The 25,291-nt window shown below is 45.9% G+C and overlaps 2 protein-coding genes across 2 annotated transcripts in view; one reads left to right on the top strand and one right to left on the bottom strand.

Moving 5' to 3' along the window:
- CHLSN (cholesin) overlaps positions 1–25,291 on the bottom strand; it is an 84,015-nt gene that overhangs the window by 29,178 nt on the left and 29,546 nt on the right. The window lies entirely within an intron of this gene.
- On the top strand, positions 13,227–18,642 carry GPR146 (G protein-coupled receptor 146). Its single transcript, XM_070955111.1, has 2 exons — positions 13,227–13,553; positions 17,195–18,642. The coding sequence occupies exon 2, from the start codon at positions 17,243–17,245 to the stop codon at positions 18,242–18,244; it is 1,002 nt and encodes a 333-aa protein (XP_070811212.1). The 5' UTR covers positions 13,227–13,553; positions 17,195–17,242; the 3' UTR covers positions 18,245–18,642.

Below are 25,291 nucleotides of genomic sequence, written 5' to 3'. Positions count from 1 at the left end.
CCTTCCTTCCTTCCTTCCCTTAACTTTCCTTCCTTCCTTCCTTCCTTAGCTGTTGCTGGCTGGGGGATTCTGGGAGTTGAAGTCCACCCATCTTCAAGCTTCAGAGGTTGAGAAACACTGCTTTAGAGTAATACAATTTCCTCAACCAGAGAGCAACATTACTCACTGAGTAATTTTCTCCATCAGAGGACTGAAATCACCGTTTATTTATTTAACTTACATAATCGTCCATCTCATACATGTGATTATATACTGAATTTATATATACACATTCACACACGCCCCTGTATGTATGCCAAAATATGCACGAATGCATTCCAAACATCAGATCCTTGTGTACCAGTATTTCTATGTATATATTTCAATATATACAGCTATGTTGAACCACATCGCTTATTTACATTTCTAGATTGCAGATCCTGGAGAAGGAAAACGTCAAACCGAGATTTAACTAACAATTACAGTACAGGAAGTCCTGCAAATATGTCCAAATTTGTTTTGAGGATTGTTCGCTGCTCCGAGTCACTGGTTTGAGATGGGGAGCTGTACAAATTGAATAAATAAATACATTTAAAAAAAAAAAAAAGAAACCAGATGCATTTTAAATTGTGGCAATAGGGCAGGGGCTGCAAATATGGAAAACGGAGATATGATTCTTTATACCGGCATAAAAAGAAGAATGGGATTCTGTTAATGCCACTGTATAATTTGGGTTTGTCTGCAAGTGGCATTAAAGAAAGAACAGGAAAAAAAAGGATGGGAAGTTAGAAGCAACATTAATGCTGCAGATTTACAAGAATATTTCTGCTAAAAGTGAACATAGGGGGAATTATTAACATAGAGAATAAATAAAAGCAAGGGCATTACCTATGAGGAACAATGCAAGCAGGAGATAAGTCTATGTTTAATTCTATTGGGGGTGAAAAAAATGAAATATATTGCTGTGAGAGAGACTTTTTTCCTGGTTTCTGGAATTGATGTGTTTACCCTGCAGCTGTGAAACAATAGGTTGAATAGGTTTGAGATTCTGAATTTACTTTTCCTACCAGATATTTGCAAACAAACAGAACACAGTGAGCGGGGGTGGGGGGGTTACGTACATCTTAGTGCAAACAGACTTCGGGGTGACTTGCCACTCAACCCAGGATTGAAATGCCGCTTTCCAGACATGTGATGTTGAAGTGGGATTCTTGCAAGCCGGGTGCAATAGATTACAATATTCGACTTTACCACCATTTGCTTAGTGACTGCTCAGAGTTACAATTGCACCGAAAGAGTGACTTAGGGACTGTTTTTTAAAATTATGCAACTGACTCCTATTTATGACGACGTGCCGGGTCAACACGATCCCTTTTTGCGACCGTCTGACACGCGAAGTCAATTGGGGGAAGCCGGATTCTATCTGAACGGCTGTAAAATGAGCCCACTCATCCCGTGTCTCACTTAGCGACGGAAACTTTGGGCTCAGCTGTAGTCGTAAGTTGAGGGCTACCTGTATCTCTAAGGCAGGAGGACGGCTGAAGGGGGGGGGAACGAGGGATTCTCAAACTGAAACGGTACATTTGCAAGCTGCAAACCATCCATTGCCTCACACTGCCCCCAAATGTTTGAAGGCTGCTTTTGGAGCTTCAAAGTGGAGAATGATCATTATACTCCCCATTTCCATGTCTCAAATACAAATAAGATGGGTTTAAGATATGTGTGTGTGTGTGTGTGAAACTGACAAACATGCACACACGTGTATATACAGACAAAATATCCAAGAACTTCTCTCTCTCTCTCTTTTTTTTGTTTTGCATTTCAATTTGACTTTCCACGACAACTGCAGCTATGAAAGCCAAGAATTAAAATTAGTCCGAAGTCAGCTGCTGGTGTCAAATAAAAATCCCCGTTTGCACCCGATAACGTTTGTCTCTTTTAAAAAAAAAAAAAAAAAAGCGGCCACACTGCAGTTTATTTGTATTCTGCGTCGTAAAAAAAAAAACAAGACCAGATTTTTAACGCATGCATAAATGTTCCCTTTTGCACGCACCTTAAATTACGCCAAGTGGCATTTAAAAATATGTTTTAACTCTGACCACTAGGGTGTTTACATTTGCAATGTGTGTGTGTGTGTGTGTGTGTGTGTGTGTGTGTGTGTGTTTTAAATGATATAATGAAGTAAAATTTGGAATCCGTAACTAGTTAAACGCTCTATTTGGATAATCCGCCGTGCTAATATCAGTACCCCCCTCCCAAAATATGTAATTTCGTATTTAAAATCGATTATATCTGATGACACAATATTGACAAAGCAGCAACAATCTCTAATTACAAGGAGGATTGTATTTCAAAAGACGGTATAGACATGATCAGGTTAAGGAATCTGGGACAGGTTTGGGCAGGTGTTCGCAAGGTGTGAATTCACAAGTTTAAATGAACAACAAATGAGCATTTTAAACCCCTTGTGACTCACTGCCGCTGGACTGCAGTGCAAACCTTGCCGCCTTTCCCATTCGGAATATTTTCATTCATTGAAAATAAATCTTCTCGTTTAAATCCGGAAGACGTTTAAATCATGGGTGGTGCTGCGAAAACTTTCGTGATGTCAAGTTTTAAATATTTATTTAAAACTTCTTCCTCTCCGGTGATTAATGCTACGCTTAATTGCGCCAAGGAATGCAAAAGTTAAGATGAGGAGGGAGGGGGGGAAACAGCGCCAGGGCCCAGGTAAAATGTCGCTGTTCGTTCAGTAAGAATTAGATGGCACCAGTGGTGGGTTGACTCCCGGTTCAGTCCGGTTCTTGCGAACCGGTAGTAAAAGCGGCAGGAGGCTCCGTCCACTCACACCCGGATGTCATAATGGACGATCTATCTGCACATGTGCAGAAGCGTACGAGCAAAGCAAGCGCTCCCGTTGCAAACCGGTAGTAAAGGTAAGCAGAACCCACCCCTGGATGGCACGCAAGAAGGGTGGTCCTCGGACTTACGACCACAAATTGAGACCCAGATTTTCCGTGGCTAAGGAAGGCCTGAGTTTATGAACATTTTTGCGATAGTCGTTAGGCGAATCCCTGCCAATTGTTAAGTGAATCGAATGGTCACTAAGTGAATCTGGCTTTCCCCGCTGCTTTGAAGCCAGCTGGGGAGGCTAACAATGACGGTCACATGACCCCCCCCTCCCGGGATGCTGCAACTGTCATAAGTACGTGGCGGTTGCTAAGCACCCAAACTTTGATTGTGTGATCGCAGAGCTGCTGCGACAGTTGCTCAGTGTCCCTTGTGGCAGGGCTGCTGTTAACTTCCAACGGTCGCTAAACGAACTGTTGGGTGGTCTCGTGTCAGCAGCATTTCAATGCCGGCAGTCCTCGACTTACAACCGTTCGTTTAGTGACCGTTTGAAACGACAAAGCAATGGAAAACAAGAGACTCGGCGCCGTTATGTCACACTTACGACTGTTGTAGCATCTCTCCACGATCAAAATTTGGACGCTCGGCAACTGCCTCATCTTTATAACGGTTGCAGCGTCCCAGGGTGTGTGTGTGTGTGTGTGTGTGTGAGACGTGATCCCCTTTTTGTGATAGTCAACGTCGAGAGGGAAGCCGGATTCACTTAACAACTGTGTTACTAACTTAACCATTGCAGGGATTTGCTGAGCACGTGTGGCGAGGAAGGACTTCCAAGTCAGGCGAAATTCACTTTAACAGCTGTCTCGCTTAATAACAGAAATGTTGGGCTCCACTGTGGTTGTAAGTCGAGGACCACTTGTATAGCTCTGGTTCACATCCCTTTAACTCTCTGCCGTGCTCTAAAACGTCCCTGTAAAGTAGGCCACTTTTACTGTTTCCTTACACCCTGTTGGACTGATGGTGCACTTGCAAAAAGTCTCTCGGTGAAGCCAAGCTCCCAACCAGGATTTCCTGATTCACAAGTTTCCTTCCCAACCTGCAATGCCACCGTCTCTGCTGATGCCTGGAAACCACCACTTTTGCTGAGTGGACAAGTCTTGGGTTTTAATCTTCACGCAACGTGGCAGCAGCAGCTTAATCCGTGGTGTCATGAAATAAAATAATAATTAAAGCGGTTGCAAAAGGAAGGAAAGGCGAAACTGAAGCAGGCCAACTTCATCCTCGGTTTTTCTCCACTCCACTCGGAGATTCCCCTTCTCCGCCTGCTTGGCTGGTGTTGCATAAATCAATGAGATTTGCACCTGAAAGGGCGTCCTTGTGGTTGGATGGGATCCCTGAGGGCTCTCGGGTCCTTCCAGGACTCTGCACGGCAGGTGAGGAAAAAGGACTGAAATCCTTAAAAGGCACCTGCTGTCGCTGGGAGAGCGCAACGGAGTGACGCCATGAAAAGGCTATTTTCATTTTATTATTAAAAGACACTCTATTGCAAATGTTTTTTTTTTTTTTAATAATAAGGCTTCTCTGTTGCAAAAGAGCTGGAAAGTCAAATCCCATACAGCAACGCTGGCTGGGGAATTCTGGGAGTTGAAATTCGCACATCGTAAAGTGGCCAAAAGTTGAGAAACGTTGCTGTAGAATGGTTCTATAGGAGTTTACAGAGATGTAAAGGAATTTAAACTTCCACTACGGAGTGGAAGGGGACGCGGTGACTCAGTGGCTAAGATGCTGAGCTTTGTCGATCGAAAGGTCGGCAGTTCAGCGGTTCGAATCCCGAGTGCCGTGTAACGGGGTGAGCTCCCGTTCCTTGTCCCAGCTTCTGCCAACCTAGCAGTTCAAAAGCACGTAAAAAAATGCAAGTAGAAAAATAGGGACCACCTTTGGTGGGAAGGGAACAGGGTTCCGTGTGCCTTTGGCGTTGAGTCATGCCGGCCACATGACCACGGAGACGTCTTCAGACAGCGCTGGCTCTTCGGCTTTGAAACGGAGATGAGCACCGCCCCCTTGAGTCGGGAACGACTAGCACGTATGTGTGAGGGGAACCTTTACCTTACGGAGTGGAATGTGTAATTTTGGAGGGAACTTTACACAAATTATTCATGCAAGAAATCCTCCAAAATACCGTAATCTGAATGTTTTCTACTAAAAAATTATAAATGTAAAGTATATAAATTATAAATGTACATAAAGTACATAAATTATAAAGTACATAAATTATAAATGTAAATTTAATTTAAAAAATTAAAAATGTAAATTATAAATGTAAAGAATCCTATTTTTTCTATGCTGGTTTATTCTTTTAAAAGGGCAAAACATTACCATTGAAAACATGTAAAAGCCTTGTCAAATTTGTGATCTTTCTGCTAATTTACAGAATACAGACCAGAATACAGAATAAAAAAGAGTTGGAAGGGACCTTGGAGTCCAACCCCCTGCTCAAATTGGAGACACCTACTACACCATTTCAGACAAATGGTGTCCAATTTCTTCGTGAAAACCCTCCAGTGACTGAGGGCCCATAACGTCTGAAGTCCTTCCACTGGTTAATTGTTCTCACTGTCTCCTAAATCTCAGGTTGCTTCTCTCCTTGGTTAGTTTCCATCCGTTGCTCCTTGTCTTTGGAAAATAGAAAAATTCCCTGCCCTAGGAAAGACATCCTTGTCTTCAGCTGCATTTGGAAACCATCTCCATCAAGCAGATCAGCTTAGATGGAGACAAATAATGCCACCTTAATACATTTCAAAGCTAATTGATTTATGGTGGCATCAACCTGGTACAAGAACATCTTTCGTAGCATCTCCTACGCTAATGTGCTGATTTCAAAATATGGTGCCATGGCTCAGTTGGGCAATGTTTAAATTCCGTCTGTAATTTTGAAGTACAGTAAAAGGGCACACACACAGAGACACGCTCCTATATATGTATATATATATATATATATGTTAAGATGCCTAAAAGCTTATCTGATATAATTAAAGTTTACGTGAATAAACTGAAGCTGAGATGTTACCACACCGCCGATTTTGCCTACAGGACAAAATGAACGCCAACATTTAAACTCTTCCGATGCAAATTCAGTGTACCCGAAAAGAAATTGGAACTCGACCTGTATGACCTTGTCCAACCATCAGTACTAATATACACAGATATATTAGTGGTGGGTTGCCCCTGGTTCGCACCAGTTCTACAGAACCGGTAGTAAAACCGGCGGGAGGCTCCGCCCACCGACCCCGACGTCATCCGAACACTTCTGCGCATGTGCAGAAGAGCGCGTGCGTGCTCGCTTCTCTCGAGCGCGCACGGCCCCATTGCAAACCGGTAGTAAAGTGTTTAAAAAAACCCTTTAAAGTAAAGGGTTTTTTTTGCTAGCTTGAAAACTGTTTTGTTTATTGTTTAATAGGTTGTTACTATATATATATAAATTTTCCTACTTTGGTAATAAGTTGCATTGTTTCATAAACATGCTTTGTTTTGCGACAAATAAACAAGAATATTATTCAGGTTGGCTAGAAGGGTTAACTGTCCTGGTCCTTTGAATATATCCATTTTCATCATTTGATATTCGGCTGCTTTATTTCATAAACTTAACTTTATTTTGTGACAAGCAAGCAAGAATATGTGTTAGAAGAGTTAAGAGGGCTTGTCCTTTAAGTAAATTCATTTTCATCATTTGATATTAAGCTGCTTTATTTCTTTACCATTTTTTAAAAATTTTTTTGGCAAACCAAGAATATTATTCAATTCAGCTAGAAGGGTTAAAAGCTCCTGTCCTTTCGAAGGAAGTCCATTTTCACCACTTCATGTCAAGTTGTTTTGTTTCATAAACTTGCTTTATTTTGTCACAAACCAGCAAGGATAGGATTCCTCTATCCCAGAAGGGTTAACCGTTCCTGTCCTTTGAAGATGTCCATCTTCATTCTTCGATACCGAACTTTCTTTATTTCAGAAACCTAAGTTTATTCTAGGGCCGTGATGGCACACGTGGCACACGGAGCCATATTGGTGGGCACGCAGGCGTTGCCCTAGCTCAGCTCCAGCATGCATGCGTGCGCTGGCCGGCTGATTTTTGGCCTTCTAGGCCCACCGGAAGTCAGCAAATGGGCTCTTTCCGGCCTTCAGAGGGCCTCCGAGGGGTGGGGAAGGCTGTTTTCGTCCTCCCCAGGTTCCTAGAAAGCTTCTGGAGACTGGGGGAGGGCAAAAAACAGGCCTATCGGGCCCACCGTGCCATCACTTGCCAAAAGTGAGGGGAGCATGGGGGCTCGCGTGTGCATGGGGGAGGGAGGCAGGGCGCATAGAATTTTGGGTGTGGGCACATGTGTGCGCGACCACCCCGCACTCCCTCAGCTTTTGGCACGTGATGGCAAAAAGGTTAGCCATCACTGTTCTAGGGGCAAGTGAGCCAGGATAGGGCTGGAAGGGTTAACTCCAAGTCCATTTTCATCATTCTCGTTTCACCGTGGCTCAATCAGCTTTAAGGCCGTAATCAGATGCTGCGATTAAATTAATGTCCCTTTCCCCCTCCTGACTTCATCACGGGAGGTATTCCTCCCCGAGACCTGGTTATGGTCAAGAGGACCTCTCCGCCAATCCAATCGCAAAAGGTTGCTGGAAGCTTAAAGGATTAGGTTGGGCATTACGTGCAGGGGAAGGTCATGTGAATATATCAAATTTGGTGCCAGGAAGAGCTGCGAGGTGGCGGAGTCAGCACCCGTCCTTTAAGCTCTGCTGTTGTTGTTTATTTTCCACAGCTCTGCGACATCACAACTAAACTTCACAGAGCTGCAACCGGAGAAGCAAAAATGTTCCCACCTGAGGCCGAGCAGCCGCTGGATCCCATCGCTTTGAAGCATGGCCATGCTCGCCAGGTGAGTGTCCGGTGGATTTGTTTTTGCAAACTTTTCCGTTAACAAAAAACAAAAAACAAACCCCCACCCCACGGACCCTAATTATTAGTTAAACATGCACACACAGAACGGTGGAAAGGAGAACCGTTGTGCGATTCATAACTCAAAAGGAGGCCATTGCATGGGTGAGCTTTTCCAAAATGGGGAATATAATGATCCGTGCACCGAGTAAATCCTTAGTAATCTTAAATCAGCTTCCTTAATAGCATTTTTTTCTTCCCAGGCAAAACTCGCGCTGCAAATCCAATGCTATCGCCGTGCTTAATGTAATTATTTTTCCTTTGTGGCTCATGTGACCCACCGGAACACAGAGCCCAGGAAAATGGGACCAGGGAATTATTATTATTATTTTTTTAATCCGAAAGTTCATTTTTATGAAGTGCTTCTAAACTGCCTTGCAAATGCCGGAAAGACGGGGCGGCATCCTAATTCAAACACTGCTTCCTTCAGCAGCCAGAGGACATATGAAGCCACCTTGGATCTGGAAGTCCCACAAAAACCTCTTGGCTTCTCACCACTCCGAAGAAAATGGAATGTAAACACCCCAGATTATGACCAGCCTATTAAGTCACAGAGGTAGAGAGAAAAAATTAGATCCACTTGCCTGTAGATTGGTTGTTTTTATTCTCTTAAAGATACAGTTTCATGACAGAATAATGGAACAACAAGAGCTGGAAGGGAGCCTTGAGGTCTTCTAGTCCAACCCCCTGCTCAGGCAGGAAACCTTATACCCGTGATGGCGAACCTATGGCACAGGTGGCACACGGAGCCATATCTGTGGGCACGCGAGTGTTGCCGTAGCTCATTTCCAGCGCACATGTATGCACCGGCCAGATGATTTTTGGGCCTTCTGGTCCCACCGGAAGTTGGGAAATGGGTTGTTTCCAGCCTCCAGAGGGCCTCCAGGGCGTGGGGAAGGCCGTTTTTGCCCTCCACAGGCTCCTAGAAAGCATCTGGAGCCTGGGGAGGGTGAAAAAAACGGGCCTACCGGGCCCATCGTGCCATCGCGTGCTAAAACGGGGGGACTTGGAGGGATCACACGGCCATGTGCGGGGTGCATTGAATTATGGGTGTGGGCACGTACATGGGCGACCTCCCCGCGGTCCTCCTGCTTTTGGCATGTGACGGCAAAAAGGTTAGCCATCACTGCCCTATACCATTTCAGACAAATGGTTATCCAGTCTCTTCTTGAAAACCTCCAGTGATGGAGAAGGAAGGAAGGAAGGAAGGAAGGAAGGAAGGAAGGAAGGAAGGAAGGAAGGAAGGAAGGAAGGGCAGAATAAGAGAATAACAGAGTTGCAAGGGACCTCGGAGGTCTTCTAGTCCAGCCCCCTGCTCAGGCAGGAGACCCTAGACCATTTCAGACCAATGGTTATCCAGTCTCTTCTTGAAAACTCCCAGTGTTGGAAGCACCCACAACCTCCGGAGGCAATGGTTGGAATGAGGAATGGTTGCTTTCAAAAGTTACCTGGATTAACTATTGTTTTTTCCCCACGAGGTTTCTGTTCCGCTTCTCTCACGTTAGGGGTGCAGTGGCTGAAATAAATAGGCGAGCAGCAAAAATCCATGAAATTATCCAAGCCAGTTCCCAACAAATAAAGATCCTGAATTGAGTAGAAGGAAGGCTTGGACAAATTCCACCCGGCAGTAAGTAGAGGTGGTTCTTGATTTACAACCATTCGCTTAGTGACTGTTCAAAGTTACAACGGCATGGGGAAAAAAAGTGACTTACGACCGTTTTTCACACTTATGACCGCTGCAGAATATCCCCGCGGTTACGTGATTAAAAACCTGGACATTCGGCAACTGGCATGTACTTATGACGGTTGCAGCGTCATAAGTGGGATCGCCTTTTGCGACCTTCTGACAAGCCAAGTCAAGATTCACTTAACAACTGTCTGACTCCCTTAACAACTGTGGCAAGAAAAGCTGTAGAACGAGGCAAAGTTCCCTTAACAACCACTTCACTTAGCAACAGAGATTTTGGGCTCAATTCTGGTCTTTTAAGTCTGTGGTTTCAGCATCTTTGTTAGCTACCCTTCAAGGACTTTCCTTCATGGTTCCTACTGCATCCTTCCCTCTTTTCCCTCTTGGAAAACCTCCAAAGGCAGAAGATCCTTAATGCAGATTTATTCAGTATTGATACCAGACAGTTTTTTTTACTCAACACCCTAAAGCAATTATCTGCATGTTGTAGGCTCCTGCGAGCCTTAAAAGCATTCCCGTTGCATAACCGTGGAAAACTCCGCTCTCCAAATTTCCCAACTGAGAAAGGAGATCAAAAAGCACCCTTGGCATTTATCTTCCACTCCTTTAGAGGCTCATGAGGTGGCTCCCGCTGAACATGATGTACTAACACAGGCAGACAGACAGCACATGCTGAAATGTAATGACATTAGGCTCCGGCTCCATTAACCATTAAGGACGGGATGGAATCGGTCCTCCCCGCCGTAGCAAATTGTCAAGGCAGACGATCCATCTTCGTAGAGACTGAGAGGCTGCTCTTGAAGATGCTACCTAAAGGCCATATATGGAAATAATAAACCCAAGAATACAGGACTGGCCAGGAGTTGCACGAGACAGAAAAGAGATAAAATTAACACGGAAATCCAGATGCTCGGTGCGGCCCCCAATTATTATAAGGGGGTGGTCTCTGAATCTAACTTGGCTCATGTAATGTGTCCAATAAATCATTTCTTGGCAACAATGATAACAGAAGTTGCCTTCTTGTGCGATATTTCTTTTTTTAGACTTCATGGTTGGGTCTATATTCCGGTTATTTCTTGGTAAGGTCCAGTGCTGAAATTTATTTATTTTTTTACTACCGGTTCTGTGGGCTTGGCTTGGTGGGTGTGGCTTGGTGGGCGTGGCAGGGGAAGGATACTGCAAAATATCCATTCCCTTCCCACTCCTGGGGGAAGGATATTGCAAAATCCCCATTCCCACCCCACTCTGGGGCCAGCCCGAGGTGGTATTTGCCGGTTCTCCGAACTACTCAAACTTTCCGCTACCGGTTCTCCAGAACCTGTCAGAACCTGGAAAGGAAAGGAAAGGAAAGGAAAGGAAAGGAAGGGGAAGGGAAGGGAAGGGAAGGGAAGGGAAGGGAAGGGAAGGGAAGGGAAGGAAAGGAAAGGAAAGGAAAGGAAAGGAAAGGAAAGGAAAGGAAAGGAAAGGAAAGGAAAGGACAGGACAGGACAGGACAGGACAGGACAGGACAGGACAGGACAGGAAAGGAAAGGAAAAGGAAAAGGAAAAGGAAAAGAAGGAAAAGGAAAAGGAAAAGGAAAAGGAAAAGGAAAAGGAAAAGGAAAAGGAAAAGGAAAAGGAAAAGGAAGGACATATGTTATCCATACTTCTAAAAACCTGGTGTTCACTTGAAGATATTGAATCGTGCCACACAAAAATCTTTCCATTCTTTGAACTGACAATCTGTAGTCAAAACGGCAAGTCCCCCATCGGTCAAAGCAGGCCCAGGCCTCCCTGTTCAGCCCTAAATGACATGACTTGAAAAAGGCCAGGAGGTTATTCGTAGAGTACCCACACCCTTGACCAAGCTGGATTTTCTTCTAGACTAATTCCAAAAACATTTTTATCTTTGCTGGATCAAATACTTGCGGCTTACAAAGGGTGATGACTCAGGACGTGTCCAACTGAAGGGTTGGTCCCTGCCAAAGCTAAACCCTTCCTCCTTCAAGGATGGCATCAAGAAGACTTTGGTGACAAGAATATAAACAAATCCTGGGGGGGGGGGGGGGAAACAATGCAAAGCCCTTTACATTTTTTCCCCCTTTGGAATTCCAAGCCTTCTTTTGCTGCCCCAATCTGGAATCTTTTTGCTGGGTTAATATTATCCTGCTTGACTCGGGGGTGACCAACCCCAGGTGGCAGGTGTCACATTCCTACTCACGAGCCAAGCAGACTCTGGCACCAAAACTATTTTCAAGATGAGAAGTAAACAAGGAACTTTCTTTGTAAGATTCCAGCAAGCATTGGCACGGCCTGCTTGATCCTGATCGTTTGAGCTATCAAAGATTTCAACTGGGATCTGAAACTGGAAAGGTTAGATTTTTTTCAACATTCATTCTTGGTGTAGTAGCCCCTCAGGTGAAGATCTGGGTGAGAGGAGCTAGAAATTCAGGCCGTAATCCAAATTCTGCAGGTAAATACCCGTGGAATTTATGTATTCAGAGAACTTATAGAACTGTTGCTCGCTTCATCTTTCGTTGCAAACCTTAGGAGGGATCTGATAGCATCTTTTCAGGCCAACTAATGTCGTTAAAAAGCATAAGCCTCCACAAAAAAGCTGTTGGCTTTTAATGGCATAGTTTGGCTGGCCAAGGGTCTGAGAGTTGAGGGGACCCGGGAGCTCTCTGACCTTGGTGGTTTTCTGGCAGACGTTTCATGACCCAACTAGGGAACATCATCAGTGCAAACCTTGCTTCTTTCTAGCACTGATGATGTTCCCTAGTTGGGTCATGAAACGTCTGCCAGAAAACCACCAAGCTCAGAGAACACCAAGGACCCCACAGTTCCTCCTCCTCCCCCCTTCTCTTTCTCCTTCACTCCTCAACCCCCCCTCCCTTCTAGCACTGATGATGTTACCTAGCTGGGCAATGAAAGGCCTGCAAGAAAACCACCAAGCTCAGAGAAGCACCAAGAGCCCCTCATTTCAACCCTGAGCTACAGATATTCTCCTTTTATCCCTGCTAAGGGAGTCCTCCTGCTCTGGAACCCCCACAGCCTGACTCAGCCCTGCCCTTCCAAACGCTGCCAGTAACACAATCAGAGACTCTTAAATTCAGCTCTCCAGACTGATCAATCGCATTGTCCTCCTCTAAGGGGGGGGAAAAAAACAGATCTATTTCTACTTCTCCTCCTCCTCCTCTCCTCCTCCTCCTCCTCCTCCTCCTCCTCCTCCTCCTCCTCCTCCTCCTCCTCTTTTCTTTTCTTCTTCTTCTTTTCTTCTTCTTCTTTTCTTCTTCTTCTTCTTCTTCTTCTTCTTCTTCTTCTTCTTCTTCTTCTTCTTCTTCTTCTTCTTCTTCTTCTCCCCCTCCTCCTCCTCCTCCTCCTCCTCCTCCTCCTCCTCCTTTCTCCTCCTCCTCCTCCTCCTTCTTCTTCCCAAAACCCAGTCGTGAAAACTGAGCCTCAGGAAGAGTTTTGTTGGTGTGTTTTTTTTTTAAAGACTCTCCCTGGAATCTTCCGATGGCAAAGCCGGCTTTCTTGACGGGAATGCCAGAAACTAGGCTGGTGGGTTTCACCCAAAAAAAGAAAAGAAAAAAGAGAGAGAGAGAGTGGGTGGGTGGGAGGGCAGGCAGGCAGCAGCAGCAGCAGCAGCGGCTGTAACCCAACACCCAGATGGATTATTCCAGGAATATCTGCCTTCCTACCAATCGATGGGAAGGCTGAGAAGAGAGAGCAGCCTGTGCACCACTCCCCTTCCAGATCAGAGAGTTTCCTATTTCTTGAAACTGGCTGGTAAACAGAGGTAGGGAGGAGCCACACGGCCTTGGCTGTGCCAACAGGAGCAGAAACTTTGTGAGTAAAGTACTAGGAGGACAAACAAGTGCAGCTCACATGCGGGGAAAAACACCCAGCCGGAGGAAGGTCTAGGACGGCTCGTTAAAGGGCAAAGTGTGGGGGGGGGGGGGAGACAAAAACCATGGGAGACCCCCCCCTCGGCTGCCTCTCTCCTTCACCTGAAATGTTATTTTATCAGCCATGTTTGACTCTGCGGTACAAAGGAACATGAGAACTGGACCGAAGGTAGGAGCTGGGGAAGAGAGAGGGGAGGGGGTGGGATGGATGGATGGATGGACGGAGGGATGTTTGTGGAGGGGGAGGAGAGCAAACAGCCTTGGCCAAACATTGTCAAAGCAAACAGGAGGAGGAGAGCTTGCACCCAAGCAGGAGGGATGGGATGTGGGGTAGAAAGGCAGGACTTGGTTTCGATGTCCGGATGATTGTTTTGGGTGGGTAGGAAGAGGATTCCCAGTAGAGTCCTGGGCATCAAAGTGTGGGTTTACATCTTGTAGGATGGCTTGCTTTTAAGGCAGGGGTGTCCAACCTGTGGACTTCAACTCCCAGAACTCCCCAGCCAGCCTCCTAGTCCAACCCTCTGCTCAAGCAGGGGACCCAGAGATGCCATGCCAGGCGTCTCTTCTTAAAAGCACCCACAATTTCTAAAGGCAAGCCCTTCCGCTGATTAGCTGCTCTAAACGTCGGGACGTTTCTCCTTAAAAGTGAGCAATACAGTACAATGAGAATCCAAAATGTAATGACCCCAACGGTTATTACTCTCCTGTTTTCTTCAACCGTAATATCCCCCCCTCTGAAAAATGCTTTCGTTAAACCAGCATCTCCAAGTAGAGAATCATAGGAATGGTAGGGGACCTTGGAGATCTTCTAGTCCAACCCCGCTGTCCGTGGCAGGAGACCTTATATATCGTCCTGGACAAAACGGTTGTCCAATCCTTTCTTGAAAACGTCCAGCGATGGTGCGGCTTGACTGCAACTCCCAGCATTCCCAGCCAGTGGGCCACCGGTCAGGTTGACTGAGAATTCATGGAGCTGCGGATCAAAACGTTTGAAGGACGTCCTGTTGGAGAAGGTCTAGGGCCGTGATGGCGAAGCTATGGCACGCGTGCCCAAAGTGGCACGCGGAGCCATGTTGCCTGGCACGCCAGCCGTCGCCCCAGCCCAGCTCCACCGTGCATGCATGCACCTCCCGCCAGCCACCTGGACTTCGGGTCTCTGCTGCTCATGCATGGGGGGTGGGGCGCATGCACAGGGGATGCTCGCATTGCATTTTGGGGGTTCACACGTGTGTGCCCCCGCACCCTATTTTGGGCCTGGAAGGCATCCTGCACCAACCTGGAAACCAAAATGGGGCTCAGAGAGCCCTGGGTGCATGCACGGAGGGGCCCAGGCCGTGTGCGTGGGGGATGCATGCGCGTGTGTGGGGGACGCATGCGTGGGGGCGGGACGCATGCATGGGGGCACTTGCATTGCATTTTGGGGGTCTGGGCACAAGCGCGTGAAAGCGGGCTTTGGGCACTTGGCACCAAAAATGTTAACCATCCCTGATCTAGGGGGTTAGGAGGGTCCCAGATTTACAAATGAGCTATCTCCAGTTGGTTAAAAGGAAGGTCGAATCAAACAGAAAGATCTGGTTTAACCATCACTTTATTTTGGAAAAAAGTCTCTTTGAAACATTACGTTTTATTTTAATGGAGGGTTTTTTGGTTTTTTTTAAAGGAAGTGGCATTTGCGTCTGCGGCTCTAGATTTGGGAGAGATGTTATCTCAAAGTCATAGCCTTAATCCTTCAGTTTAATAAAAAGAAATTACGCGAAGCGTGCCTCCACAATACGTTGGGAGGAAAGCAATTATAAAAACATTAATTTTGACACTCTTTGGGGGGAAAAAACGTCTTATAGGAGGAAGGCCAATTCTTAGAAATTACTCGGCGTGTTTATTTCAGATAAAACCGCTGAGGTTCTCCTTCTCGGCATGTCGGAGAAGGGGCTAAATGAACGACAAAACAAGGAGCTTTAAACTGCAGAGACAGCGCAGTGTTGAGCCTAGGCCAGGTTTTGCAGCTTAGGCACCAGCGCAACTCTTGACACCTCAGCTGAACTATTCTCGAGTTGCAGCCGAGAGATCTCCCAGCTTGTCTGAACGTCCAACCCTTGAATCAGTTTAGATCTATCAGGGTCGGCAAGAGGACCATTTCTACAGGGTGGAAGGGAACAAGAGAAGGTGGGCTCCACCCATTATCCAAAGCACCTGAGGGCAGGACAAGAAGCAACTGGATGGGAACTCATCAAGGAGAGAAGAAACTTAGAACTCAGGAGAAATTTCCTGACAGTCAGAACAATTCACCAGTGGGACAACTTGCCTCCAGAAGTTGTGAATGCTCCAACACTGGAGGTTTTTAAGAAGAGGTTGGATAACCATTTGTCTGAAGTGGTGTAGGGTTTCTTGCCTAAGCAGGGGGTTGGATTAGAAGACCTCTCTGGTCCCTTCTGGTATTCAGTATTCTGTACTTTAACCTGCTCCTTAATCATATTTTTCATTTCTCCTTAGGTTGCCCTATTATTACAATGACTGTATTTTCTCATGGGGTCCCCCTGTAAATTAAGGGGGGCATTTCTAAATCACGCCTATACGGAAGCCTCCTTGAATCACGAATGGACGCGCTCAAAAATTTGGAAGGGAGGGAGGGAGAGAAGGAAGGAAGGAAGGAAGGAAGGAAGGAAGGAAGGAAGGAAGGAAGGAAGGAAGGAAGGAAGGAAGGAAGATCTTCTTTTTAGGTGTCTTCCCAAATGAGCCAAAGTCTTGCCTGCCACATGAAAATGGCCAGACCTAAGGAGATTGACTCATGTGGCGAAGCCAAAACCTTTCCCCATACAGGGATGAATTTTAGGAAGGATTTGTAAACATGTGAAATAATGTGGATGTTCTGGCAGATAAAATGTGTCTAAAAATAGAAAACCCGAAGGTCATCCTCTTCAAAATACTGGAAAGCAATTAAGAGCATGGTACTTCTTGATTCGACCGGACACTATTAATAACCGGAAGACAGAAATGTTTTACGTGCGCATATAAAAAGCTGCCTTTAAGGCTATACGTACTATATTACTGGGGGGGAAACAAATGTCTTGGGAGGAATGTTGCCTCGATTAGCAACACAAAATAATACTTTAGTTAAGTTTTTACAGGGAGTTTTCAGAAAGGAACACAATCTACTTTTCATTTTACTTTGCAAAAAATGGATTAGAATAATACGGCCTTTGTAAGGGTTAGAAACAGAGAGAGAGAGAACTGCCTTAAACCAAAGTAAGACAAGGTACCTAATAATTAAGCTGTATTAATAACTAACCCGTTAGGATCACAGGGTCTCTGCTGTTGGTTTTTTTTTTTTTAAGGACATAGACATTGAATGTGGATTTATGAAATCCATGGTCTTGAGCAGGGGGTCTCCTAACTTGGCAACTTGGTGGACTTCAACTCCCAGAATTCCCCAGCCAGCAGCTCTAGGAGTTAAATATCTATGGAGATCCTCAGTCATCCAGGTCACGATTGTCCCAAAGGGGCTTTTTCAAGGGGCAGATGGGACTTCCTTGGTTTTTCCTTGAAGACGTTTCACTTCTCGTCCAAGAAGCTTCTTCAGTTTTTGAGAGTTGAAGTCCACAAGTCTTAAAGTTGCCAAGTTTGGAGAACCCCCCCCCTCCTCCCGGTCTTGAGTAACCCCCAACTGAATAATTCGACACCTGGTCTTTCTGTTACCCCATAATACAACTCAGACCTGGTCCAATTCGGCATGGCGCAGATGCTGGAAGACGTTTTGATTTGGTCTCCTCAAAAGAAGGGTATTGATGTTCTTCGTTTTCTCTTCTCCCGTAGAAAAGCTGGTAACCAGCAGAAAAGACCCCTGGTCTCGGGAACGTCATTATGTGGAGCTGTGAAGCCCTCAATGGTTCCAAAAACACCGAGGACCAGAATCTGTGCCACGATTTTCATCTGGTCATTTCCATTTTCTCTTTGCTCTACCTCGTCATCTGTTTCCCCGTTGGCCTTTGTTATAATGGGCTCTTGGTTGTGGTCAACCTGTGTAACAAAGCTACGATGACCATGCCGGACGTCTACTTCGTCAACATGGCCATCGCTGGCCTCATCATCAACGCCATCGCCCCCATGTACCTGCTGGGACCTACCAGCACCAAGTGGGCCATCTGGAATTTCAACAACGAAGTCTACATCACCTTGCTGATTCTATTCAACGTCTCCTCCTTGGTGATCATGTACTCCATCGCCTTGCTCAGCCTGGACTACTACATCGAGCGGGCTCTGCCGAGGACTTACATGTCCAGCGTGTACAACACAAAGCACGTCTGCGGGTTCATCTGGGGAGGGGCCATGCTGACCAGCTTCTCCTCTCTCCTCTTCTACATCTGCAACCACGTCTCCACCAAAATTATTGAGTGCTCCAAGATGCAGAACAAAGAAGCCGCGGACGCCATCATGGTGTTCATCGGTTACGTCGTGCCGGCCGTCGCCGTGCTCTACGCACTCGTGCTGATCTTGCGGATACGCAAGGAGGCCACGCCGCTGGACCAAGACACTGGAAGACTGGACCCCTCTGTGCAGAGGCTTCTGATCGCCACCGTTTGCACCCAGTTCACCCTGTGGACACCTTACTACGGGACCCTGATGGTCAGCACGCTGGCCGCCATGCAAGGCAAAGCGGTGGAGGAGAGCTACGGCCGGGCCTTGCATTTCACGAAGGGGCTCTCCAAATTCCTGGCTTTTTCCAGCAGCGTTGTCCTGCCTTTGCTCTACCGATATCTCAGCAAAAACTTCCCGGGGAAACTGCAAAGGCTGCTGAAAAAACTGCACTGCGGGAATCAGCCGTGTTCACACGAACGCACAGTGGTTCAACAAATTGTCACGTAGGTATGGAGGAACGCTGGTGGGCGCCGGGTTGCCGAACGGAGTCTGGAGGTTGCTGCCGAGCGAGGAGGGCCGCGAATGTCAGCGCCTCGCTGTCCTAGGCCTACCCAGGTAGCGACTCTGTGGAGGAAACTGTTGGGAATCCTGTCTGTGGGTTAAAAATCGTGGGTTGGTTCCACGAATTTCAATGCACTGAGTCGGTTTTACAGGATTAAGCTTTGTTTTAGCAATCTTGTGTGAAGAAGGAAAAAACAAACAAACCCACAGTAGGATTTTTGACCGAACACCTAGCACTTTGTAATCTTGTAGAATTTAAAACGAAAAAGAGGTATTTTTATGTTTTCGTATAAAATAATATGAATTTTAAAATTTACAAAGCAGTTTTATGTCAAGGTCGGAGCAGCAACCTTTTCAGTTAGGATAATGTCCATTAATAATTGCACTGGTCAAATTGTGTAACAGCCTTAGTAGGATACTACATTTTTTTTTCCTAATCTGCGAAGTTACGATTTAAACAAAATCTTTACTTCTAACTCTGAAGGTTTGAAGGTTTCTCTTCGAATGCAGCTGTGTTTTCCTCCATTTACAAACGAACAAAAAAAATGGGTTTCCCCATTTTCTTGACTTTACACTGTAAAAGCATTTCAATCGATCAAAAGGATGTAACTTTGCAGAAACTGTAGGATGTTGCTACGTCCAGTAAAATGAAGGACAGTTTAAGATGAAGTCAAGCTTAAGGTGCCAACGAAAAACCCGGTTGCATTAGAAGAAAAGGGCACCTACTGAATCACTCACAAATATTCCTTAGGACGTACAACTTTCTTTTCATGACTGAATTAAAAGCAAGGCTCAAAGAATGTTTGCGGGATATTGATGGACCAAAGGGATGGAAGAGATAACACAATGGTGTGAAGGCACACAGGGGACGACAAGGATTTCTTATAATTCTGGTCCTCGTTTTTATGCTGCTTTGGATTCTAGTTCTCTCTCTACTCAGTAGTGCCATGTCTCTTCTGTCCCTTTAGTTGGGCCCAACAACAAGCTAGCATGAAGTAGGCTAGGCTAGGCTACTAAAAGCCATATATACCATGTCATCCTACGTGCACATAAGGACAATGTTTTGTATCTGCTCCACCCCCATTATCACCAGAAAAGCTGTCCAAGAGGCTGGGAGATCCTCCAGAGGTCACCACATCCTAGAACAAAGAGCTGGAAAAAGGGGTGAGGAACATCTCTAGATGTTCAGATGGCCTCCAACACAGGGCAACTGTTTTTCAGTTTAACTGGCTGCCTCCTAGGCATAACAGAATAAAAGAGTTGGAAGGGACCTTGGCCGTCTTCTATTCCGCCCCCCACCTTCTCAAGCAGGAGACCCTCTACCATTCCAGATAAATGGCTGTCCAATCTCTTCTTGAAGACCTCCAGAGATGAAGCATTCACAACTTCTGAAGGCAGGTCGTTCCACTGATTCATTGTCCTCGCTGTCAGGAAGTTTCTCCTTCGTTCTACTTTGCTTCTCTCCTTGATTAGTTTCCATCTGTTGCTTCTTGTCCTGCCTTCGGGTGCTTTGGAGAATAGGCTGACCCTCTCTTCTTTGTGGCAGCCCCTCAAATATCGGAACATACTCTCCATGTTCCTCGGCTGAAAGAGATGATGAGAGTTGAAGTCCCAACTCCACCGGAGGTCACCAAGTAGGGGAGAAAAGAGTAGATGATACGAAGTGGTTTTGCTTCTTCAGAGGTGAGGTGAAATCAGGATTTTTGGGTTTTTTGCCTGGCTGCCTGGTCTTGCTTCTACCAAGCTGCCATTCATAAAAATGGTGATTTGCTCCAGCTGACATTTCGGCTGGGACACAGTGCCAGGATCCGAGAGATGTAGGCTTGTAGGACAAATAGTTGAGTCTTCTGTAAGAGGCCTTGAGGGTTGAACTGAGAGATTATCGGAGTTAAGACGCTAATTTAGCCTAGGGAGTTACCACAAAGTCTAATTTAGTGGAGGGAGTTGCCAAGGTTCTCCGCAGGTAAGGAAGAAAACAATAGCCTGTATGTTTGCCGGGCTGCAAGGTGTCTTTGGCTTAGCCGAAGTCTGATTAGTCTTACCGTCCAGGTCAGGGGTCTTCAACCTTGGCCACTTTAAGCCTAGGTACACAGGAGCTGGGGCGAGGAACAGGAGCTCACCCCGTTGCGCGTCGGGTCTCGAACGGGGCCATCGACTTTCCAGCTGACAAGCTCAGCTTCTTGAACCACTCAGCCATCATGCCTCTCTCTATAACTCTACTATACTACTATAACTCCCATAAACCCAAGAGGCGCAACCTTTTTTCGTTCACCTTGACAGCCCTTACTTCTCTCTCCCTTGAAACCTCTCTGGGCCATCCTAGTTTCTTCAGACCGAAGAAAGCTAGTTTCTCGTTTCTCTTCCAACGGACAATGTCTTTGGCTTATTTCAGGCTAGGCTAAATTATTGGGATCTTTGAGTCCCTGCAGGATTTCTTACCAGCCATCAACGCTGGGTATAAATTCAGCGGTGGGACTTCCTCTTTCCCAAACTAAGCATTCCTAGGTCAAAAGACAATTCGATGCTTTGTAAAACAAAAAACCCAGGAGCCAAATGCTCATGCCTTATGTAATTCCAACTCCACGTTACTAATATCCTGTATCTGAAGCCACTTTAGTTGAAAACATTTACATATTTCTTCGCAAATCTTACTCACTGCTAATATCCTAAGAGGCGTGCCTTTTCCCATTAAAACTGAGTCAGTATTAGAGGGAAGAAGAAAAAACAAAAAATTCAGTATGAACCTAGTAACCTCTAAACTGGTTTCCAGAAATGTTCCACAAAACCACTAATTTTTAGATCTCAAATGCTATCACTTTCAAACAACTGCATTCACTTTTCGTAAACTCTGAATCAGGAGTGTTTTCCAGACCAGAATTTTAGTAAGGTCCGAAAAGCTAACATGTAGGTATTTTTTTAATACAACCAGTAACATAAGGCAAATGTGATGGAAGAATGGAGATAGAAAATTTGAGGGGATAAGATTTAGAAATCTGTTCTCATATGGACTTTTAGCATGCATTTCTGCTTAAGCCTCCGAAAGATTCCAGCTATTTTTGTAAATAAAAGTATATGCCATTATTCGCTGAACACATGAAACAGTCTACTGATGTAAGAAAAAAGAACATTTAAAAGAATTTATTAAATTATTTCCTAAGATTCAGATTTTATCACAGTTGAAGACTAAACTAGCTCAATGAAAAGTACTGTATCTGGTCATACATAACAGAAGTTCAGCACAGGGGTGCTGATATTAACAGTATTATTTCAGAATAGTATTTTTATTTTATTTTTTTTGAAAATGATTTTATGATTTGTAGGTCTCCTTTTAACCGGGGAGGCAGTTACGTCAAATCAATAAACTGATAAAATTGTTTACTTCGGAATCATCTTCGTCATTATTCCTCTCGGTTTAACCGTTTCAAGTGTTTGCTTGGTCTTCTTGGATTTAAGTCCAGGTAGTCCTCGAGTTACGACCACAATGGAGCCCAAGATTTCTGTGGCTAAGCGAGAAAGTTGTGAAGTGAGTTTTGCTCCATTTTGCGACCTGTCTTGCCACTGTCGGTAAGTGAGTCACTGAAGTTATCAAGTTGGTAACACGGCTTTCAAGTGAATCTGGCTTCCCGATTGACTTGGCTTGTCAGAAGGTCGCAAAAAGGGGATTGTGTGACCCCCCCGGGACACTGCGACCGTCACAAGTGTGAGTCTGTTGCCAAGCATCCAAATTTGGATCACGTGCAAAGATTGTGTGAAAAACAATCATGGCACTTTTTCCCACACCACTGTAACTTCGAACAGTCACTAAATGAATGGTCGTGAGTCAAGGACCAGAAGAACAGAGAAGGAGAGTGCGACTATGGGCTGCTCTATAAGCCTAAATGCTAATATTTTCTACCCTGATCGGAGGCAGAGTTTGGATGTCCTCGTGACGGCTTGGGTTGCAAGACAGACTGACTCAGAGGTGCTTTTTCGAGCTTGGTTTTTTTCCTTAAAGAGGTTTCGCTTCTCATCCAAGAAGCTTCTTCCATTCCGAGTTGAAGGGTGGGGAATTCAGGATTCTTCCGCTAGAACTGAAGAAGCTTCTTGGATGAGGAGCGAAACCTCTTCAAGGAAAAACTAAGGAAGTCCAGTTGCCTTTTGGGACCCACCTTTGGGACAACCCTGACCTGAATGATTGGGATTCTCCGTAGACCAGACCGAATTCTCCCCATCACGCAGGTTGAAGCACGCAGGCACCTTGCAAAGCAGGTGTCGCACAGGTGTGTTTGTGTCAGACAGCCGGGGCTCCTCCCAGGAGGTTTTGCTGCATTCCAAGGAGGGACCTTCTCTCTAGCAAAACAAAAGTCCAGGGCAGGGCAAGATCCAATGGCAGTCTGTTTCTGGCATTCAGGGGGTGGGGGGTGAGAGACGACGATGATGTACTAAACACTCAAAGGAGAGAAAAGGAATTGCAGCCGGGGAAGGTTAACCCTGATGAGCAGCATAGCCTAGGATTTGTTTCTCCATAAATCCAACTGTTGTGTTTCCAGCTGGCACTTAGGACTCTCTGTTGCAAGGTTTCCACGTGGAATAGCATTGGGCTTCATGGAATATAAACATCCTGAGTACCAGACTAAAAAAAGAAAAATTCCCTGTTATGCATTCAATTCCTGGAAGAGCACCTGCAAAAGCGGATATCCACAAACACACACACACACCAGAGAGAGAGAGAGAGAGAGAGGGGGAGGGAGGGAGGGAGGGAGGGAGGGAGAGGGAGGGAGGGAGGGAGGGAGGAAGAGAGAAAGAGAGAGGGAGGGAGAGAGAGGGAAAGAAAAAGAGAGAGGGAGAGGGAGGGAGAGCGAGAGAGGGAGGGAGGGAGGAAGAGGGGGGAGGAAGGAAAGGAGAGAGGGAGGGAGAGAAAGAGAGGGAGAGGGAGGGAGAGAAAGAGGCAGAGCGAGAGGGAGGGAGAGGGAGGGAGAACGAGAGAGGGGGGAGGGAAAGAGGGAGGGAGAGATGGAAAGAGAGGGAGAGGTAGAGAGAGAGAAAGGGGGAGAGGGAGGGAGAAAGGAATAGCATCCCATCAGAATTCAAATTCCGGGAATCTTTCTCCTGAGTCGCTTCGTGTCATGAGCCAAAACGTGAAGCCAAGGTTGATCTGGGTCATTTTTTAATTAAGTGGAGCATGACGAAACCACAATTCCTGATTCTACCTAGGTGTGCAATGAGACAAACTGTGTTTAGCTAAAAGAATAAAAATCCTTCGCTTCTATTTGCCCACAAAGGAGGAAAAGAAAAGAAAAGAGCCAGAGGCTCACGGCAGCCTGATCACCATCATCCAAAGCAACGTTAGCTCAGGATAATGGGATCTGTCTGTCATTCAGAACTCCAGGGCGCCCTGCAGAAGATTTTGTCCTCCGGCCAGGCTCAGCTAGGAAAGCAATGGCGGGAGGATGAAGAGAACTAAGTTGCAGACTGTATTTATTATGCATTTCCAGGGGGGGAAAAAACTGCATTTCCCCCAAATATTGATAAAGTTTTTCAGAGTTTAGTTCGTTCTCCCAAAGCGCCCCCTTGTGGTTAACGGGAAAATGCCACGCCAGGAAGGAAGCTCCACTGCCTTTATTCTACAATTATCCCCCAAAGTTAAGTGGCATTTGCTGAGCTGGCTAGCTTAGCTCAGGATGGCTCAGACAAGCAGAAAAGCTCATTTTCCAGCAGCAACACATCGGGGAAAGACTGCTGAGCAGGACACATTTTATGGGAGAGAGCACAGAGGAGGGAAAGCGGGGCTTAAGGGAGACTTTTTACTACAGAAAAAGGCTTAAAGGGTAAATCTGAAGAAGTTACAAGCCCTCTTAAGGTTGCACCAAGATCAGAAGTTGTGTACCACACTGATATGCAGATTTTAGCCTATTTCCCTTCCGCCAATTTCCCTCGTGTGTCCGTGCAAACTAGTTTTAGCCTCTACGCAGAAAAAAGGGGAAAGCGGAGAATTGCAAAAAGGGTCCGTAAACGACCTTTTTTTATTTTTATTTATTTATTTAATTTGATTTATATGCCGCCCTTCTCCGGAGACTCAGGGTGGCTTACAATGCGTTAAGCAATAGCCTTCATACTTTTGTATGTTTTATACAAAGTCAGCTTATTGCCCCCACAAACTGGGTCCTCGTTTCACCTATCTTAGAAAGGATGGAAGGCTGAGTCAACCGCCTCAGGAGTCCTATAATCATAATCATAAAAATATAAACCTAATTTGAATACATGAAAAGAGTAAGTAAAAAAGGAATATTAGGACAGGGACAGAAGGCACGCTGGTGCATTTATGCATGCCCCTTACAGACCTCTTAGGAATGGGGTGAGGTCAACAGTAGACAGTTTAAGGTTAAAGTTTTGGGGGTTTAGGGATAATCAAGCACCCAAAATATCAAGGCAGTGGGGTAGCCAGAGTTTAGTTCATAAGGCTAGGCAACTGTGATAAAACATCAAATAGTAGGGTTGGAAGAGACTTGGAGGTCTTCTAGTGCAGCAGTCATCAACTGGTGGTCCGTGGACCACTGATGCCCTAGAGAAAATTTTGGTGGTCCGCAGAAAAAATATTCGCATCTTTTTTATATTGCACTAAATCAGAGGTCCTCAAACTATGGCCCCTGGGCAGGATACGTGCAATGAACGCTTGTGTTGCTGCAGAGAGTCTCCCCCTTTGGGGTCTTTTTGTGTGGGTCAGAGGGGGACAGAAATTCCGACTTGGGGTCTGCTTCAGCCTCTTGGTGCGTGGCTTTGGGCGAAGACTGGAGGGAAGTGCCGCTGGTGGCAAGGAGTCAGAGGGCCTCGTTCCAGTGGGACTGCATCATGGCCTGGAACTGGCTGACCATCTCAACTCACTGAGCCTCCAGGCGCCGGTACCTGGCCTTGCACTCCTGCAGGTCTTCCCTCTGCTTGGAAAGCCTATGCTCCTAGTCCTCAGTGAGGTGCTTCTGCTGAGCCTCCTTCTCGGCCAGATCCAATTTGAACTGA

Source organism: Pituophis catenifer, unplaced genomic scaffold, assembly GCF_029215685.1.
Source record: "Pituophis catenifer annectens isolate HBS135680 unplaced genomic scaffold, rPitCat1.0.hap2 SCAF_16, whole genome shotgun sequence".
In the NCBI taxonomy this organism is placed as follows: Eukaryota; Metazoa; Chordata; class Lepidosauria; order Squamata; family Colubridae; genus Pituophis; species Pituophis catenifer.
This window is presented reverse-complemented; position numbering and strand designations above follow the sequence as displayed.

What these genes read in the sequence shown, in the direction of transcription:
- GPR146 (XM_070955111.1), top strand. Translation starts at nt 17,243, where the DNA reads ATGTGGAGCTGTGAAGCCCTCAATGGTTCCAAAAACACCGAGGACCAG.